Genomic DNA, 19960 nt, shown 5'->3' on the forward strand with positions numbered 1-19960 from the left:
CGCCTCTAAATCTTTGGAAGCGGTTATTTTAACCACCTTTAGTGTATATTTTGAGGCGGTTAACGTTCAACCGCCTCCAAATGTATATTAGAGGTGGCTAAAATAACCGCTTCCATTTACCATTCAGATGCGGTTACATTGAAATCGCCTCTAATTGCTACATTTATAGGCGATTATATCTCAACCGCCTCTAAATGGTCAATGGGGGCGATTATTTTAACAGCGTCTAATATATATTTGAAAGTGATTATGATTTAACCGCCTCTAAAGGGAGCAATTAGAGGCGGTTTCAATGTACCCGCCTCTGAATGGTAAATGGAGACAATTATTTTAACCGCCTCTAATATATATTTGGAGACGATTTCACGTCAATCGCCTCAAATCAATTAAATCGCCGGAAGTACCGCCTCTATGTATCAATTGGAGACAGTTTAAGTGAAACCGCCTCGAATAAAAAGCCTCCAAATACCAGTTTTCTTGTAGTGTGTATGTCATAGCATGTCATTCATTTATATACAATAGAATAAAAGTGAAATAGAAAAAATATGGTGAAGCAAGTGTTAATGAACCCAAATTTTAAAAGATGCCAATGTCGTCTAGTGGTGATGAAGTTGGATAGTTTGTATTAACTTATATGTTCAATTTTTACCATTGTATAAAAAAAAATATGAATGTTTGAAGAAATAATTTATGAAAATTTAAAATACAATGAATAGCTTCGAAGAAGTTTTAGCTTTTAGAAGATGTCAGCAGTTTTCTAACAACCAAATTCTTATTATTTTGGTATATATATATATAGGGCTTAACATTTTTCAGCAGCCGTAGATAGTGTTATCTACAGCTGACACAGAAAAGTGGGCCCCACGGATAAAAAAAAAAATACTCAGGATCCGTTGCCGTATCCTAGGATCCGGACGCGGATCCCTGCTTGTTGTAGGTACAACAGCTGCAGAAATCATTTTGCCATATATATATATATGGAAAAACATTTCTCAAGTTGCTTGAGACAATATTATCTCCGGCCATCCCAAAACTACGTCATTTTGTTTATTTATTTCCTTATATTAATTGATTTACCTTTAAATGGTTATGATTCCTTTTTTCTCTCTCTTCCTTTATCACTATTGATCCTTCTTTGTACGATTATGATTTAGTAGCCGGAAATAACATTGTCTCAAGCAGCTTGAGAAATGATAAGCCCATATATATATATATACATACACACATATATATATATATATATATATATATATATATATATGGGATAGGATCAACTTACACCGGTGTAAGAATAATAAATCTTACACCAAATCTTAACCATTGATTTCCGTGCATCCAATGGTTGAGATTTATTGGAAATTAAAAATTAATTAATGAGTGAGACCTAATAAATCTTAACCGTTAGATGTAAAAAATCAATGGTTAAGATTTGGTGTAAGACTTATTATTCTTACACCGGTGTAAGATGATCCTGCCCCTGTATGTATATATATACAAAATTAGAAGGATGCTCATTTTATTTTATTTTTTGGTAAAGAAAAGAAAGGACGGGATGCTTATTATTTACTCCATGTAGTATGACATATATACCACTTGTTTATTTTTTAGATTGTAAATATGGGTTCTCTTTTTCTGCAGTTACTGCAGATAAATTATTTGCAGTAAATCCAATACGACGTCGTTTTGGAGCAGAAATCATGGTGTTTTTGTAATTTTAATTTATTTCAGGATTATTATAACCTTTATAAATATAATTTTCTAATCTTTCAATCCCAAAACGACGTCGTTTTGGAAGTAAATGCAGATAACTTATCTGCATTAACTGCAGAAATATTTTTCTGTGTAAATATATATGTTAATAATTAACGGATAACTTTATGAATAACTTTCACATTATTTAAGTGTATACAAAATGAGAGAAGCAAGTAAGTGCTATTGAATCCAAGTTTAAAATGACATAGACTGTTGCAGGGGAATCTGATACATTTTTTAAAAACAATAAATAACTTTGAAGAAATTTTGGCTTTTAGAATTGCAACCAATTTTATGAATATAACATAAAAGAAGTGAAAAGAGAAAACAAGGTGAAGTGAATGCTAATGAACTCAAGTTTAAAAGACATGCACAGAAAAAAAAATCAAAAAACTGATAAAAAATTTAAATGCAATTAATAACTTTGAAGAAATTTTAGATGCCTATCCAAGAGAGTTTGTTTTAGAATTGGAAGTATGCTCCAAATTTACGCCGTATATCACGGCATGTCTTTCATCCATCTTTGTCCAGTTATAAATGTATTTTTGTAACGCATAACTTATGTGAATAATAAATTTTACATAAAAGATAAAAAAAATTAAAATTTCAATTATTATAATATTTTATTGGATAATAAATTTTTCCTGAATTGAAAAATGAAAATATTTATTTCGTTTCAAATAAGTGATATAAATGAAATGATGAGAAAGAATTTTTATAAAATTTTGTTGAAAAAAAAAATTAATTTGGTTATCTAGTAATAAGTCACTTTTTTTTTTTTTTTCAATATTAATAGCCGAAGACTAATCATTTCGAGGTGGGAGATTACACTCATAAACCCCCCACAGTAAGCTATTAACATGAGAACAAACACGTGGTATAGAAAATATTATCATAGCATTAAACGAAATACACTTGCTCCTACGTTATGCACCATTTATACCTCCACCACCACCTCTTCTTCTTCACTTCAATTTTGTTTCTTTGGTTTCAAACTAAACAGTCACTTGGAAGCGAATTCGAGTATATCTTCTTCTTCCTCTCTCTCTGTTTGTTTGTGCGCGTCTTTGTCTGTGTTCTTCTTTGTGGTCAATATATAATTATCAAATTCAATTTAATTTCATACATCATATGCATATGTGTTTGTGCATATAGTTGCTTTTTGTTGTGAATTTTCTTGTACAATGACAAACTTATAAGTTTCTATATGTTGTTTAATTGACAGGGAGGAAAAGCGTTGATTGCTTTTTGGAGCTTGTTACGGTTCTTGGTGTTGTGCACACTGCATGTAAGAATAGTCCACGGTAGCACTATATATATATACTTGATTTTTCTTTATTTTCCATGGTGTTCATACCCTTTTGAACGAGACTAATCCCCTTTGTTTTTGCCACTAGCCCCAAAATTGCTTTCCCTATAATTCGAACTAGAGATCTTTTAACCCCAACAGTTCTCTCCTTGGGCATACCTCGCTTATCAGTTATACCATAGCTCATTGGGGTTTATACATGCTTGATTTTAAGATATATTTATGCTTTTTTTGCTCCCCCTATTTGATAAATCTTTGTTTTCATACCTCAGTTTGAAGATCTACTAATGATTTAAATGTATTTTTTCTTATAACATATATATAATTTTTATTTTATATGATTCTTTTTTTATTATGTAGTGCATCAAAATACTCAAAGAATATACAAAAGTCCATATCAAGAGATGGATCAAAACCAGTATGGGGAACAAGGAGGAAAAGCACATAGCACTAACCAATATCAATGTAATAACCACATGAATATGATGGGACCCACCCATCTTCCAACTCAGATAGGTGGTCCTTTTGCCCTGTATCCCTACATGACAGAGCAACAATATGGTCACCAATACATGCACCAATTACAACAACAACAACAACAAGGACCAGGAGGATTATTGGAGCAACAACTCAACAACTTCTGGGCTACGAATTACCAAGAAATTGAGGAGACCACTGATTTTAGGTTTCATAGCTTGCCTCTGGCAAGGATTAAGAAGATAATGAAGACTGATGAGGATGTAAAGATGATATCAGCTGAGGCTCCTGTTGTATTTGCTAAGGCATGTGAAATGTTCATTATTGAGCTTACAATGAAGGCTTGGGTTAATGCTAATGAGAACAAAAGGAGGACACTTCAGAAGAGTGATATTGCTGATGCAATATCAAAAACTGAAGTCTTTGATTTTCTGGTTGATGTTGTCCCCAAGGATGAACCTACAACGGATCATGATTTATTTGTTCCCATTGGGAATGTTCCTCCTAACTATGTGCCATCACCAAACTTTGTTACACTTGCACCACCATATGGTGCTCCTGTAATGGTCATGGGAAGGCCTATTTTTCCTCCTCTTGCAACTCGAATGTTGCCCATTCCCAAACAAGAAAATGATCATGCTAGCTCCTAATTCGAATGCTTGAGAGTTGAGAGTTTCAAATATGCTTGTGCTTTTTACTACATTGTATGAAAACCTATGCTTATGCTTTTAGTTGAGAGTTTTAATTTCCCCCCTTCTTTTTCTCTCTAGTTTGTGGTCTTTGCGCTCTTTGGGCTATAAATTGAAAGAATATTTGTCTATCAAGTGGTTTTACTCTCAGCACTTTTTTCGTTTTTTTAAAAATGTAAACTATTTTGACGGAGAAGATGAGGAATAAAATCAAGTAATCACCCCAAGAAATTGTCAAATGTTTCCACAAGGAAGCAACCTGGAAATATCTCTCTAAGAGAGAGCTCAGCAAAATGAGTCAATATTAGTTTTATTATGCTGTCACTCACCGCATATAAGTTATCTGCAGTAAGTCTAATACGATATTATTTTGGGACGAAAATCATGATATTTTTGTACTTTTAATTTATTTCAAGGTTCTTATAATCTTTATAATTATAATGTTTTAATCTTTCAATCTCAAAATGACGTCGTTTTAGGAGTAAATACAAATAACTTATATACAGTAACTGCAAAAATATTTTTCTGATGAACTTAACATAGAAAGAATAAATATGCCTTTTTTTCCAATAAAAAGAAAATACTAAAACAATTAGGATTGATATAGTGGTAAGAGTTGAGTAGTTGAAATGAGATCGTAGATTCAAAACTCATTGCCACAATTATATCCAATAAAAAAAACATCCTACAAATTTCACTTCCAATAATAATAATAGGAAAATGCTATACATACCACCGTTTTAGGTTTATCACTCTCACTATCTGATTGGTTATTATTGAATCAATTTGAGATCAACTGTTGAAAAACAGGAAAAAAAACTGTCATTGATTTCAAATTGATCCATTGATAACCAAACATGTAATAAAAGTGATAAATCTAGAACAATGGTAAATATTAGGGATGGCAAAACAGGCAACCCAACCCAGCCCAGCCCAGCCCGTTTGCAACCTGAAAAAAAAAAAGTCTGGTTAGGGTTGACTCGAAAAAACAACGAGTCAAAAAACACAACCTGACCCGAGCTGGATTAAGATTGACTTGCAAGTTGACTCAAAAAAATAGGAAAAAAAATAGCCTAAAAAATGAAAAAAAACATGATAAATGAAGTAAGATAAAAAAAAATATTAAAGCTTAAAAAAAATGAATATAATATAAGATAATTAAAATTGCTAAATATAAACTGATATAAAAAAAAGTTTTTACTTTCTTTGAACAGATCTAGCCCCCTTATTATTTTTTTGTACTTTTTTTAATAAATAAATAAAATAACGCGCGAGCTAGCCCGTTTAACCCGCGAGTTGGCTCGATTTTTTTCGAGCTAACTCGGATTGTTAGCTCATTTTTTCTAACCCAACCCAGCTTATTTTATGTGAGTTACAGTCAACCCGAGAGGTTAGCTCATTTTTGCCAGTAACTTCACACGTCTTATATAAGTCTATGGAGAATTCCAATATCGATAAAACAAATTATTCTTTGGGCAAAACATTCCATTAACTCAACATGTTTTCTGTAAGTATCTGGAGGTCACAAACAGCATGAACTGGCAGGACAAATATCTTCCAAACTGCAAGAAAGAATGAATGCAGGAGGTTAAAAACGTAACTCAACTTTCTCATAATAAGAACAAATGTTTTTCTAGAAAACGTTACCTTTTCCCCAAGCATTCAATGATGTCACCAGTGACAGTTGATCTTTTCTTATGTGAGAAAGCAAGAGAAGCTGCCTTCCTCATCATAGCAGACCCAGCAATGCATCCCAACACTGCTGGATTTTTACAACTGGAACAAAAATATTATTAAGGATATAACTGATATTCAAAGATGGGATAACATGCCTAAGCAAAAATGAAAACATTCCTTGCACAATCTATGTAAAGTAATGGCATATAACCTGAGATTTGAATTTGGATCAGTAGATGCTACATGTTGGCGCGCCCATGACAAAAAGACAGCAACACTGTACCAATTAAAATAAGTATACTTTTACTTAAAAAATGTCAAATTCCAACAGCATAGATGTAAAATCTACATGTAATTTCTATTTTCTACTAATTGCTAATTGCTAATTGATTTGGTTTAATAGTGTTGTAGGATATTTCTGTCTATATATGTATGCATGCATGGCCTGTCCCAAGTCAGAGTAAAAAAGAAGAGTTGACATCAAGTTTAGCGAGCCGGCCATTAAAAAAAAACCATTATTTATACGAGATGAACCCTTATATAGAATCTGTTTCTCGTAGCTAAGGATAGAATAAGTGAAAACTGCAGTATGCATTACTCATAGACAATAGATGTTCCCAAGGTCAGCAGTACATCAGGGGAACTGTGGAAGTTTGACAACTTAAATTGCTTGTACAACTTAACCTATTGGTCCCATTCTAGAAAAGACCACAAACACAGTAATTGAATTACTTCTCTCTTTCAAATTTCAATGAATGACAAGCAAAACAATAAGTTACCAAAGGAAAAGTAATAAAAAAAGGAAATGCATGCTTGACTTCTCTCTTTCAATTTTTGATTAATGAAAGCTCAAAAATTTCTCCAGATTTTCTATACATCTTAATTTTTTTCTTGGATGTACTTAAATAACGGTAACAAACTAACAATGAGGGAAGGAGCAGATGAGTCAAAGATAAAAATGAAGAGAACTCCATCTGACATAGAGAGGAGCCATCTAAGCATACAGTAAAAAATTTCATGGAAGGGAATTTCACAAATACCAAGAAAAAAATTACTTGCCTTCCAGAAAGGATATCACCTTGGCCACCACAGCGTCTAGGAGAACCATAGATACTGACTGATTTGACTGCATGAAGAATAACCACAATCAAATGATTTACAAACATCTGCGGATCACTATAATACACATATCCCATAAGCTGGTGCCATGTGCATAAAGCAGTCTATACCATATTATATTGTTAAGCACTAGTTTTTAGTTCATGCTTCATATAGAACATTGCTGTCTGTTCCAAAACGTAAAGACCCTATTCCATAGATAAATTTAGGAGATTTCAATTGCATTAGTAAACTTTCAGTTCTATTATCTCGTATATAACATGTCATACAGCCACTGGTAGTCTGGGAACTGTAGTATGGCGTACCACATGAACATCACATTCTTGATTACAATCCCAAATGCTGCTCAAGTGAAAGAAAAAAAAACAAACACAAAAGAACGGAAGCAAGAGTAAGTGTTATATTAATCAAAGATATACCTGTGTCGCCATCACTTATGAGATCGGATTTTCCTTTCCTTAGGATAGTTACGCCACCAATTCTGCCAAAAATAGTCCACAAATTGCCATTAAACTTCTAGACTTAAGGTCAGATGATAATGGGAAATAACTGAAACGTATTTTGATCCAATCAAAAAACTTAGCATGCAGTTCTTTCTATTGCTAAAAGATGCAATTGTTTTTTTTTTTACCAAGAAATTAAAGAATTTTAATCTGCTTTCACAATGTTAATTATCAAGATACAAGAGGTATTGATTGTAATCCTTGTGTTAACTACACTAAGGAGATTTCATTTATATATTAAACCAAATAAGAGATACAAAGACATATACACAATGTGGGACCTCTATGACACTATTTACAACAACACACAATATTTGACCTGTATATGTCTTGAATCAGCCTAAGCATCAAGCAAATCACACTGCTCATGATACAGTGCATAAACAGGATTTAAAATTTAAGCTCCATCCAATTAGAATCTTGAAACAATAAGTTGTCAGAGCATTAGAGTCACAGAATAAGAATCATGGAGGTTGTACAGAAGGGGCTCAACAGAAGTAGTTATTTCTGTCTTTAAGAATCAGATGGTTGAAAAAAGAATGGAGTTCCCATTTGAGAAATGCATGCACCCATTTTTCACTAAACTTTTTTATGTAAGATTTTCATGGTCCAAGGGTAAACATAAAACGTAGTTGTATCTGACATGGATATCAGTATATCACATTTATATGATTAATCTGCCAACCAAGCCCTTGAACATTGTCCATTATCTGGAGTAAGCACTACGTGGTTAGATGAAACTGCCCTTGACCAAGGAAATTTCACAACACAGAACGCAACGGAACAGAAACTTGTTCAGATCTGTCAGAATGAGTGACATGCATGTTCGGATTTACACAAGTTAGCATGCTGAAAATGCATGTGGTTACACAACCAAACCCACTATCCTCAACAGATACACATCTCAGAAATAGTAAACAATGATCAGTTGCCTGAAAAATGTTCTAGTACAAAAAACAGTAACTTGAAATGAGAAATATACTGTTTGGCAAGAGATAGCACTTGCTGAGTAGCATCTACATCATTTGCTTCAGAATTCAGTACTTTCTGAACAAGACGCTTATATTCATTCACATTTGGGGTTAGAACAGCTAAGGCATAGCCACTAACAAGGTCAAGATGGTCTGTAACAAGAAAAAGTCCATCCTGAAAAGTGCCCAAAAATTTGATCAGAATGATCAATTATATACAGGCTAAAAAGGCAATCAATATGCACATGTTAATCAGACTATAAGGTGTCAAAACCTCAACATACATACCCCATCTATCACAATTGGGATGCTTGACTGTCTTGCATGTTTCATGATTTCACTCACACAGTCCTGACATCATTGTGCAAATGTAAGGATTAAAGATGGTTGATATTGGCTATACATAGGTCATAAGATATATAACATCATAGAGCTCAAAAGGAGAAAAAAATTCCTGTACTACAACAAGGACAAAGAAAAAAGTATATTTAGTAAACATTGAGCACATCTTGAAAGCCCAAATTTCTAATACAGCCATAATATATATGTACCCTTGCTTAATTACTTAAACTTTTAAACATTGTGGTTCTTTGGCATGGAAACAAAAGCTGGGTGATCTAGCTCATCCTTGCCATTTTCAACTATGTAAAGAACCTTGGGATACACCACCCCAAAAGCTAGCTCAAAGGGTGGGAGTGCCCAAGACCCTTATAAACTCCACATTAGTTGCACATACAACCAATGTGGGACTACATATCTCAACAAACTATATTATCAGAATTTCAATACAAAGTAATACCATGTTTCAAAAGTTACGAGTTCATGCTTTGTTACATCTTAAGCCAAATGAGTTTTTAAATGAGTAAAAGCTGTCATTTGAGTGCTCCTCCAACAGTTTATTTTCATAGAACGACTAGTTCTTTGACAGTCTTATTAGACATCATTATGCTATAGCTGTAATAAGCATTACCTGCATGCATGTTATCATACATGCATACTGGAAAAAGACTAGAACACTTAAATTCCAAAAGCAAACACAAGAAGTTAAAGATAAGCAAGCTATTTCCATGTGTGTAATGAAACTGGGATCCAGTGAAGCATTTCAAGAGAAAGCATACTAGAAGGAATGGGTCTCTTCCAAGGCCTGGACCAATGACAAGACAGTCAAATCTTCCTATCCACTTGTCAACTTCAGCAAGAACCTTGCTTGATATGATTTTCTTGTCCTCTTCCCTGAAATTAGTTCTCACTAAAACCAACATCCACTTGATTTTTTGAAATGTGTATACAAAAAGGTGAAGATTACATAGAAGTTGTACCTGACACCATATGATTCTTCCAAAACAGGATGCACAATCAACTCAGGACTGTAACTTTTGATGACAGGAGCAGCATCTTTTGTACAAAATACATGGGACAAATCTGCACCCTGCATGGATGGAAAAATAATTGGATAATTTGATTCAACAATAAGAGGTAAAATAACTTCCAAAGAAAGAGAAAAAGAAACTTGAAGAAGGCAGAAGATAATCAGTGTGAGTTAATACAATCAACCCAACAAGGTGGAGAATTCAGTACGAGGGAGGAAAGGGTAGAGGTACTAACAATTTTTAAGGCTGAAATAGCAGCAAAATATGGTGCACCTGTATATTCACGGCACCCTCCAATAACAGCTATTTTTCCTGATTTGAAACATACGAGAAGGAAACATTAGATATTTCTTATTTTCTATCCAGCCACAAACATAAATACAAGTAATACAAGGTTAGTCCTCTGGACATAACTGACAACATATGACTTTCAGAATTTTCTGTCTTAGATAAACACAACTCACCACAGCCTTGATAGTTGTTTCCAATTGCCAAATGAAATGATTGAAAATCAATCTAAGACAGAAACTTGCTATGATAGGCATATTTGCAATAATTAAGGAACATTTCGTTACATGTTATGTCTAGAAAAAGAGAAAAAGAAGAAGTAAGGAACGAAAAAAATAAAAATAAAAATATGCATAGATGTATAACAAGTAAATAGCACACATGGAGTGACTGAAAGAAGACATGTTACTTTTCCTTGGATCTATTTCTGTTATTATTATTATTAGTTAACATTCAAAAAAGGGATCATATGGAATTGCAAGAATTGTGTACCTGCCTGGCCTTTATGTCTACGAGGATCAAGGGCAGGAGTAATTGCTCGAATAATGCTCTCAGCATCAACCTCAACAGACCTCAGGTCTTGCATATTTCTAGAATTGGTGTGATGATCAATGCCACCTCCCAGAGATCTTATCAAGAACTGTTGTCTTCTGAAAAAAGATGAAGAAGCCAGTAGCATACAAGTGCTTGCACAACCCAGAAAGGAATATTGAGAATTCATGACATGTTTCATTAACATGAGCAAACAGCATCCCCTATTCACAAACAAAGCTAGAATATTATGTAAACATCCAAAGCTTCTTACCTGCAACATCCCAAAAACACAAACCCCCCAGCTCTTTCTAATTAATCCACCAGAACTTTTGCTTGAACTATGGTAACCATTTTCATAATAAGCGACATAGACTCAGAAAGTTCAAACTTTTCAGAGGACACAACACATGAACGCAACCAGTGAGTAAAGGGAACAAATAAAAAGAAAATGAAGCAAATATTTAGCTTATAATACCTGAAAAAACAATTTTATTTAATTATTTAGCAAAAAGGAAATAGTTTATAGCAAAGATAAGGAATCAAACCCACTGTTTTACGATTCAGCTAGCTTGGATGGTTTAGCTCAGAATTCATGAATAATGAGAAAGTTTCTCTCTTTCCCATTTTTTATTTTTTATTTTTTATTTTTTCTCTTTGGGTTTGGCTATTTGTCATTGGATGGTACACGTGTACTCAAATGCACAAAACGACGCGTCGTTGGGACCTTTTTGTTATACCTAGTATTTTCGTTTGCTTTCAGCTAAGTTGTCTTGTTCCTTCAGTGCGCGGTGGCTTGAAGAGGCAAAGCATGGCTCCAAGTTCAGATATGAAGATGAACGCGATTAGGTCAACGATAGTGGTGCTAGGAGCGTTGGCGTTTGGATACTTGAGCATTCAGATCGGTTTCAAGCCTTATCTGGAGAAAGCTCAGCATCAAAATGAAGTGTATGATCACCAATCTGAATCTGACCCATCCTCACCTTCTCAGGAATCGTTCTCTTTCCCAGAACGCCATTCCTAAAATCAATTTTATTTGCTTACATTATGTATCATATTGGTTTGTTATCTTGCTTTATGCGTTTGGAAGAAGCGATAATAATATTTGTTCTTGTTACTCCAACAAGGTTTCTGTTTTTCTTCTGCTTAGCCTTTGTTTGAGATGAGTTTTAGCCTGTAGCATCTGTTCTTTTATGTTGTTCTATCAATGTTCTGCTGAAGATGTAATTAGGGTTCGTATAAAATTTTTTTTGTTAAAGATGTTCTTCCGATGAAGAAAACTAGAATCGTGGGTAGAGCTACAAATAAAGAACCAAGATGTTCTGCAGATGTGGGCCTTATATTATGCACGATCTGTTATAAAGAGAATGAAACGTGTTTGTTATAATATTTGTAAAATCAGCAAATCATGGTTTGGGCCAAACTAAATCATACATATGGACTATGGTGATTTTGATTGAGCTTCTACTTTTCATTAATGCTACTCACGATCGTCAAAATCGGGGTCCTCGGAAAGTCATACGAGTTTGGTAACCTGGAGCATCTCAAGTCTCAACTTATCATATGTAAGGAGTTAAAATTTGGCATAGAAGCCCTTTTTTTGGTTGGTACAAAGAAGAACATTTTCTATTTGAGTAATAGTCATTAAGGGTGTATATGATAATCTTTTTGAAATCATTTTTTTTTTAATTTTTGTTTATGAGAATAGAAAAATCATTATGTAAAATCAGTTTATTTTTTTGTTCCCGTATGAACCAATTCAATTTTTATTCTGGGAACAGGAAAAAGAAGAAAAAAATTTCTACTTTTTTATTTGCGGGCACAAAATGAGAAACATTTGTTTCTCTCAATCACTCTCCACCACTACCATAATCACCACCATTATCATCATCCCGACACGACCACCACCACCACTGTCGTCATTGTCGTCGTACCACCAGTGTCATCGTCAGTCGTCACCATCATCATCACCATCACGATGCCACCGCCACCACCACCTCCACCCATCGCCACCATCACCACCACCATGCCACTGCTGCCACCGTCGCCGCCGCCACAACCACCATTGTTACCAACCACCACTATTATCGTCGCAGCCACTGCTGTCACCACCACCACCACTACCAACATCACAATATTGCCACCACTACCACTACCGTCATCATCACTGCCACTGTCATCAACCACCACCACTATTGCTCCAGCCACTGTCATCACCACCACCATGCCACCACTACCATCGCTGTCACCACCACCATCATCGCAGCCACTATCGTCACTGCCACCACCATCCCTATCACCACGCCACCGCCACCATCACCACCATTGTCACCAATCACCACTGCCCTCACCACCACCACCACCACGTCATCACCATTACCATCACCATGCCATTGCCACCACTACCACCACTGTCATCAACCACCACATCCATCGCTGCAGCCACTTTCCTCACCGTTGCTGCCGCCGCCGCCGCCGCCACCATGCCACCACTACTAGGGGTGTTCATCAACCGATTCAAACTGCGGTAACCGAACCAAAAAATCGATAACTAAATAAACCGAAAACCAAAAAATCGAGAACCGAATAAAAACCACAAATTTTAATTGGATTGGATCGATTTTCGGATGAGTTGATGAAAACCGATCCAATCCAAACCGATCCAATATATTAATTCCCCTCTACCTACTTGTGTCTTTCCTCCCATCATAGAACAAAATTTTTTAAACCCAAGACCTATTAACCCAAGAAAAAATCTAGTCACATCTCATCAACACAAATTGATTTGTGTAAAGCTTCATATTTCATTGCCCAAAAAAAACCTATATTATCATTTACTTTTAATTTTTTTTTACAAAGCCTATTATACAAAAAATGTTATTTGCATAATAAACATAAACAAATTTTAAGATTTTCAAAAAACCAAAAACTGATCCAATCCAAACATAAAAAAATTGGATTGGATCGGATCGGATTTGAAAAAAAATCCAAACCGAATGGATGATGAAATGATCAAACCGAAGAAATTGGATCAGATGATTTTTGCTTCCAAAACCAAAACCGATCCAATCCAGACCGCAAACACCCCTAATCACTACCACCACTGTTGTCACCACCACCACCATGCCATTATCACCACCACTATTGTCACCACTATCAAACTTCATTTCATCAAACTTCACTCAACTGATGCACTACACCACCCTATTTCTTCAACTCTTCCACCTCTTTTAGATTCTACTTGCCACAACTTATTTATTTTGGGACTTACCCCAAGTGCTCAAAATGGCAAAACCTTAAATGAGCTTGTACCACAGCGTTAATTTCTGCTATTCTTGCTTCCATTCTGTCATGGACAAGCCAAATATGATTGATTCAGCTCTGTCCCCAACTTTCTTGGTCCTTGATTTTCATCATTTGCAACATTATAATTTGGGGAATTATTTTCTTATGTTACATAAGATAAAAATACTTTTCTGCACTCACATATAAAAAAATGGGACCCATTTATACATTTTCTCTCTCCTATATTTTCTCTAATCTCTCATTTACATGTATCTGTAGGAAATTTTTGTTATCTTAGATAACATAAGAAAACAATTTCCCTTATAATTTAGTATAGATATTATCTTATCTTCACGTGTGATGTGAACATCATCAATTTTGAGATATTTTGTATTCATTGTGTTGTTTCCCCTCTTCACTTCATCCCTAGTCTATCGCATTTTTTAGTGACTTGTGCATGCTCCTAGAAAGTGAAAGAGGATGAATTTCATGAGTCATTGTGAAAATATGCTTTATGAAATTATATGTTTGTAGAAAATTAACCAATTCACATGAGAAAGTATTCGATTACCTACATCTTCTTACCCGTCATGTTGAAGTTGTTATCTCGCACCCAAACTTCTCTCACAATTTTTCTTTGGAGAAATAAACACACCACTGTGATTGATTTCGAAGAACAAAACTAAAAATTGTCTTGAAACGTAATATGACTAATTCAAAAGCTGCAAGTCTCCCATTTTGTCTTTATCTCACATGTTGCATCTCCTGACCTTATCACATGATTGCTAGTGAAGGGGTCCGTAGCAAAGTGGACGGCCCGGCCCGCTCCGCTCCGCTATTAACACGTCAAAAAATAAGCCAACTCACCCCGCCTCCCTTTTGAAAGTAGGCTAAAATACTCGGCTCGTCCCGCCCCATTTGGTGGGCAGGCATATTAGCCTGCCAACCCAAATCTGTTTTATATTGACCCGCCTTGGCCCGTCCCTCCTCGTTATCAACCCGCTAAAAAACAAGCATGCCCCGCTTTTGAAAATGAATTGTAAAACTCAGTCCACCATGTCCCGTTTGGCGAGTGAGGCGGGTCGGCCCACCGAGTCGAGCCCGTTTTGTCGGTCCTACTCCATCCCCCATATTCCACCTTTATTTGTTATTATTATTGCATTTCCACCTTATTATTATTATTATTATTATGAGATCCATATTCCACTTTTTTATTGCCATATTTAGATATTGTCCTTAAAATTTACTTTTAGTTTGGTAAAATATTAAGAAAATATTATGGCTAAGTAATTTTGAATGGTGATATGTGAAACTATACTCTAGATAAAATTACTAAGCCATATTCTCTTACTACTAATTTTATTTTAATTATTTAAAACATATTGAAATTTTTCAATTAATTATAATTTTAGAAAAGATTTATCATATTATCATGGAAATATATAAAATATTCTTTTCAAACCCATTACGAGTGATTTTTCTAATATAATTAAGAATATGTTTTAATTTCCATTCTTTGTTTATAAAATAAGTACCTCTAAATGTTTTTCCCCCTGTAAATACCTCTAAATTAATGTTTTTAATTGTGTTTAAATATGATCTTTAAAAATTCAATTACCATTTATTTTAAAATTTAATGGTTTCCAACTCCTACAACAACAAATAAAAAATGTGGCTTTTGTTACCCAAACAAATGTGGTTTATTAGTATTACTGGATTTTAATATAAGCACTTCTTAAATATTGTATCCAAATGAAAAATAAATTATTATTTTTTGGTAATCAAATAATTTTTTTTAAAAAGATCCTTATTAAAGTAATTATGTGAAAATTTATTATTTATCTTTCTTCTGATAAGTTTTCGCAAATTTTGATATCTCTATTAAGAAAAAAATCAAATTTTTTACTTATGCATCTATTCCTATATATTTGTAACTGAAAATATTAAATGAGATTGAATTATTTTATTATTTTTATATCATTGTAAATTATATTTTTAATCTTAATCATTAATTTATTCATATCTAATGGGTCTAATTTATTATTTATGTGAGTCGTTGAATATAAATGAATCAATCTCTAAGAAATAAGATAAAACTTTTATTTCTACATCAGTTTAACCTTATTTTATTCTGCATTAAATTATTTTATTTTTAATTTAATATTTTTAGTAATGTTTTAATTTAAGACTTTTGATACTCGAAAATTATTTTGGATCTCAATTAATTTCTTTTTTAACAAGTGATCGAGTGCAGTAGTTAAAAAATGTCCGAAAATAAAAAAACTAACATTTATTTTAGTCATTAATTTTTATTTTTATTTTTATGTGAGGTCATTGAAAAATATTTAAAACATTAATGTAATCTTTAAAAAATAATTGTATTAAATTGATAACGACAAGTTATTGATATTAAAATAATCTGAAGTTATTATTTATTAAAACAGTATTAATATCATTTAGTGAGTGAAATTTAGTTGTTTACCAAAAAAAGACTAAAATTTATTTAGAAGATTATTTTAATTTATAAATTTCTAGGACAACATTAATTTTAAAGGAATTTTGGGAGAACCAATTTACCCATAAATAAAACAAAACAAAAATTCTCCCTGACAATAATAAAGAGCACACTGAATCAATTTCGGAAATGATGCATCAACTTCCGAAGAGAATAGGGATTAATTCCCCTTAACCAATGGCTCTAAGATTTTACAGGGTTATATCCCTATGTGTTAGCTTCACATAGGTCCAAACTCCACTCAATTTAGAGCTCCGTAGCTCAAGTCATGTCCAATTTACTATAATATGTTCGTGTTGATTTTGGACAGCTCATTTTAGCACACTCTTCGAGCCCATTTTTCTTTTCGATGGCGCGCTTTGGCGTTCCCTAGAGCGCTTTAACCCTCAGGACTCGAAGGAATTGGAGTTTTAGCGCCCTATAACACCTTTAGCTCCTTCAACGTGTATATTCTTCATTTTTAGCACGTTTTAGAGCCCTCTAGCACGCTGAACCGAAAGGAAATTCCTATTTAGCGCACTTTGGAGCGTTTTCGTGGGCGTTAGCGCGCTCCCTAGGGATATTGAAGTTTCATAGGAGGCATTAGACCTCCATTCTCATAGTTGGGTACCTAATTGACATGAATGACAACCACACGCCCATCAAACATTGGTGCACTTACATCTTCATTAAAATTCCATCTCCTTGATATTTCTTAGGCTCTAATTCCTTTAGTTTTTCTTAGCTTTCATTTTGAGTTACAATGTAATAAGTACAATATCATCATTGTAAATTATACATTCTTCCTTTGTCTTCACCTATCTCATGATATGGTTATAATTTGTACATCCTTGTGCACCAAGCCTCATTGGCTCAAACATACATTCCTTGCTCAATTCCAAAGACATAATACATATAATTTATATTACATTAAAATGTCCATTACATAATTACATGACAATGTTCAAAATACATCATTCTTGTACGTGAGTTCCATAATCAAAATACAACATTTGAATCATGCAAATTACACATTGTCATTCCTATAGGCCTCAAAATAAATTAAGTTAATATGTGTTCTCAAAATGTACATCATCACATGTGGATATACAAAATACACAAGTCTATGCCATCTATACATCAACATATCAGAAATATCCCCATGTCAGGCAATGTCATGCTTCTTGCCCAATGATGTGCCTTCACTATCTGTGGTGGTACCTGAAATGAAATCTCCAACAGAGGTGAGATGCGAATCTCAGTAAACTAAGGGTCTTTGGAGGGTCATTCCGCCCTTTAGTTCACTTATTGTACATGCATAACATAAACATAGCATTTTCATAATTCTTATTACATATGTATCACATATCCAAGGAACTCCCAAGAAACTTATAAATCATCCCTTAGGAGTCTACCCTCATGGAGGTCATAATACCATACCCATAGAGTGATTTTATCTCCTTAATTAAATATTTTATCTAATAACCATATCTTAAACATGGCTAAAATTCTAATTTCTTATTTTACTGCTGTGAGTTATTATAGATTTTTCCACAGCTGTTCTTTTCCTCTTCTCAAAAAATTGTAGAAGTGAATTTCTCGTTGGACAAAAAATTTGAAATCTTAGTTGAGGGGCCTTATTTATTTATTTTTATTTTTTTTTTGTAATATGAGGGGCTTATTTAATTGAGACACTTTGACCGCATTCAAATTTTTAATAGCAATGGTAGTGTTAAGGGGGTTGCTCGTTTGGTGAGAGGCCTAGAAATGAAATGAGAACAATGGAAATGTGAGGGTTTGGTGATTGGTACTAGAGCATCTAGCCGATTGGAGAGTATGGTGAACATCTTCTTCAATTGAATGGAGAGTGCCTAAATTGCATCTTTTATTTTTTCTAATCGTTTCTCTATGCGTGGTGTCTATGTCTGACTCTGATACCAAGTTGTTACATACACCCTATTTTGGAAGAAAATAAAGGATTTGAGTTCAACCGAGGGAACCTTACCTCAAGCACACAAGTAAGTGCACGTAATATTTCTTCTTATCTGATCATCTTTATTCCAATATTTCAAGGTTTAAATAGATAATACAAGTTAACCACAAAAATAAATTCCCATTAATACTAGATAGACTCTACTAATAGCTATGACCTATCCTTTAACAAAGTTGAAATTCAAATAACAAAACAAATAAAATAACCACCACTACTTAAACAACCCAGCAATTCAAAAAATAATAAAAATAAAGGTTTGGTGTTTGTCATTTTAAATGACATAAAATATGTCATTTTAAGAGAGAGATAGACATAAGAAATGGAAATCAGAGAGAAACTGAATATTTTTTTAATTTAAATTTAAAAATAAATAAATATTTGTGTCTATCTCTCTCTTAAAATGACATAACTTTATGTCATTTAAAACGATAAACATTTTTTCCTAAAAATAATCATAACAATAAGCTGTTACTTACACCTACTTTAGAAGAAAATATGAGATTTGAGTTCAACTGAGAGAACTCTACCTCAAGCACACAAACAAGTGCACATAATATTACTTCTTCTCTAATATTCTTTATTCCAATATTTTAAGATTTAAATAGATAATGCAAGATAAAAATAAAAATAACTACTCACTAACACTATTTAGGCTCCACTAATAGTTATAACCTATCCTTTAGTAGAGGTGAAATTCAAATAAACAAAACAAATAAAATAACCACCACTACTTAAACAACCTAACAATTCATAAAGTAATAAAAATAACTGTAATACTCACAATCTTCAATCCTATTTAGAGAACAATTATTTGATATTCAATTCATATTATACTTCGATCTCACACCATCATCCTCTGTGCTAACTCCATTTAATAATAATAAAAATCCAAGTGCATTAGTGTAAAATAATTCATATACTAACCCCCGAGGGCAGTTCAGATAGCAATAAAGCTCCCAAGAATTTATTTGGGTCAAAAAGGGGTTCAAACTCTGTCTCAAACAAATTCTTAAAAAATCTATGGGGACTAAAGAATATGCTTCTCTCCTCGAATAAAAGATTAGTCTCGTTCTTTCTCCAGTGACGAAACTCAATGCAACCACTATTTCAATGAAGCTGTAGCCTTCACGGCCTTATTCTGATAATAAGGTGATCAGAGGACGTTGAAGAAGGATATCTCTAGATTATACCAAAAAAATAAAATAATACTAGTTCATTAGGGGAATGATCTTTATTGCGAGTTTTTAACCTTTTCATCTGGAAATTTGGTGTTTATTTCTCACTCGATGAGTTTCCTCAAATTTTGATATAATCTCATCTATTTTTTTTTTTTTTTGGTAACATAATCTCATGTATAAGATGGGGATAAACACAAATATCTTGAAAAAGAAAATTAGGTTATTATCAGTAATTTTATATTTGTTTCAGCTTGCGCCGTGGTGGCGGTGTTGGGATTACCCACGTTCCAATCAAAACTCAAACTCCACCCACTCTCATAAAAT

At 33.6% G+C, this 19960-nt stretch overlaps 2 protein-coding genes across 7 annotated transcripts; one reads left to right on the forward strand and one right to left on the reverse strand.

Annotated features, from left to right (window-relative positions):
* Positions 1-3465: 3465 nt before the first annotated feature.
* On the forward strand, positions 3466-4188 carry LOC133293320 (nuclear transcription factor Y subunit C-2-like). Its single transcript, XM_061491866.1, has one exon. The coding sequence runs from the start codon at positions 3466-3468 to the stop codon at positions 4186-4188; it is 723 nt and encodes a 240-aa protein (XP_061347850.1).
* A 1265-nt stretch (positions 4189-5453) lies between these two features.
* LOC133293351 (ATP-dependent (S)-NAD(P)H-hydrate dehydratase-like) lies at positions 5454-11533 on the reverse strand. Of its 6 annotated transcripts, none has more exons than XM_061491907.1 (12): positions 11427-11533; positions 10648-10910; positions 10103-10179; positions 9817-9926; positions 9616-9730; positions 8786-8848; positions 8509-8672; positions 7443-7504; positions 6964-7030; positions 6116-6181; positions 5875-6003; positions 5454-5789 (listed from the first exon to the last, which is right to left on the reverse strand). In XM_061491907.1, the coding sequence occupies exons 2-12, from the start codon at positions 10892-10894 to the stop codon at positions 5750-5752; spliced, it is 1140 nt and encodes a 379-aa protein (XP_061347891.1). In that variant the 5' UTR covers positions 10895-10910; positions 11427-11533; the 3' UTR covers positions 5454-5749. The 6 variants fall into 6 exon arrangements, with proteins under 6 accessions (XP_061347891.1, XP_061347890.1, XP_061347893.1 ...); XM_061491906.1 differs by lacking the exon at positions 11427-11533 and adding an exon at positions 11239-11316; XM_061491909.1 differs by lacking the exon at positions 11427-11533 and adding an exon at positions 11239-11310 and having other exon boundaries at positions 10648-10805.
* Between the last annotated feature and the right edge of the window lie 8427 nt (positions 11534-19960).

This window comes from Gastrolobium bilobum, unplaced genomic scaffold (genome assembly GCF_033153095.1).
Source record: "Gastrolobium bilobum isolate Gb01-03AN ecotype WA unplaced genomic scaffold, APGP_CSIRO_Gbil_v1 utg3209, whole genome shotgun sequence".
NCBI classification, from domain to species: Eukaryota; Viridiplantae; Streptophyta; class Magnoliopsida; order Fabales; family Fabaceae; genus Gastrolobium; species Gastrolobium bilobum.

Coding starts and splice junctions, on each gene's coding strand:
- LOC133293320 (XM_061491866.1), top strand. CDS start 3,466: ATGGATCAAAACCAGTATGGGGAACAAGGAGGAAAAGCACATAGCACT.
- LOC133293351 (XM_061491908.1), bottom strand. CDS start 10,894: ATGTTAATGAAACATGTCATGAATTCTCAATATTCCTTTCTGGGTTGT. Junction 10,180..10,647: donor TAGACATAAAGGCCAGGCAG/GTACACAATTCT, acceptor GTTTCAAATCAG/GAAAAATAGCTGTTATTGGA. Junction 9,927..10,102: donor CTATTTCAGCCTTAAAAATT/GTTAGTACCTCT, acceptor CCATCCATGCAG/GGTGCAGATTTGTCCCATGT.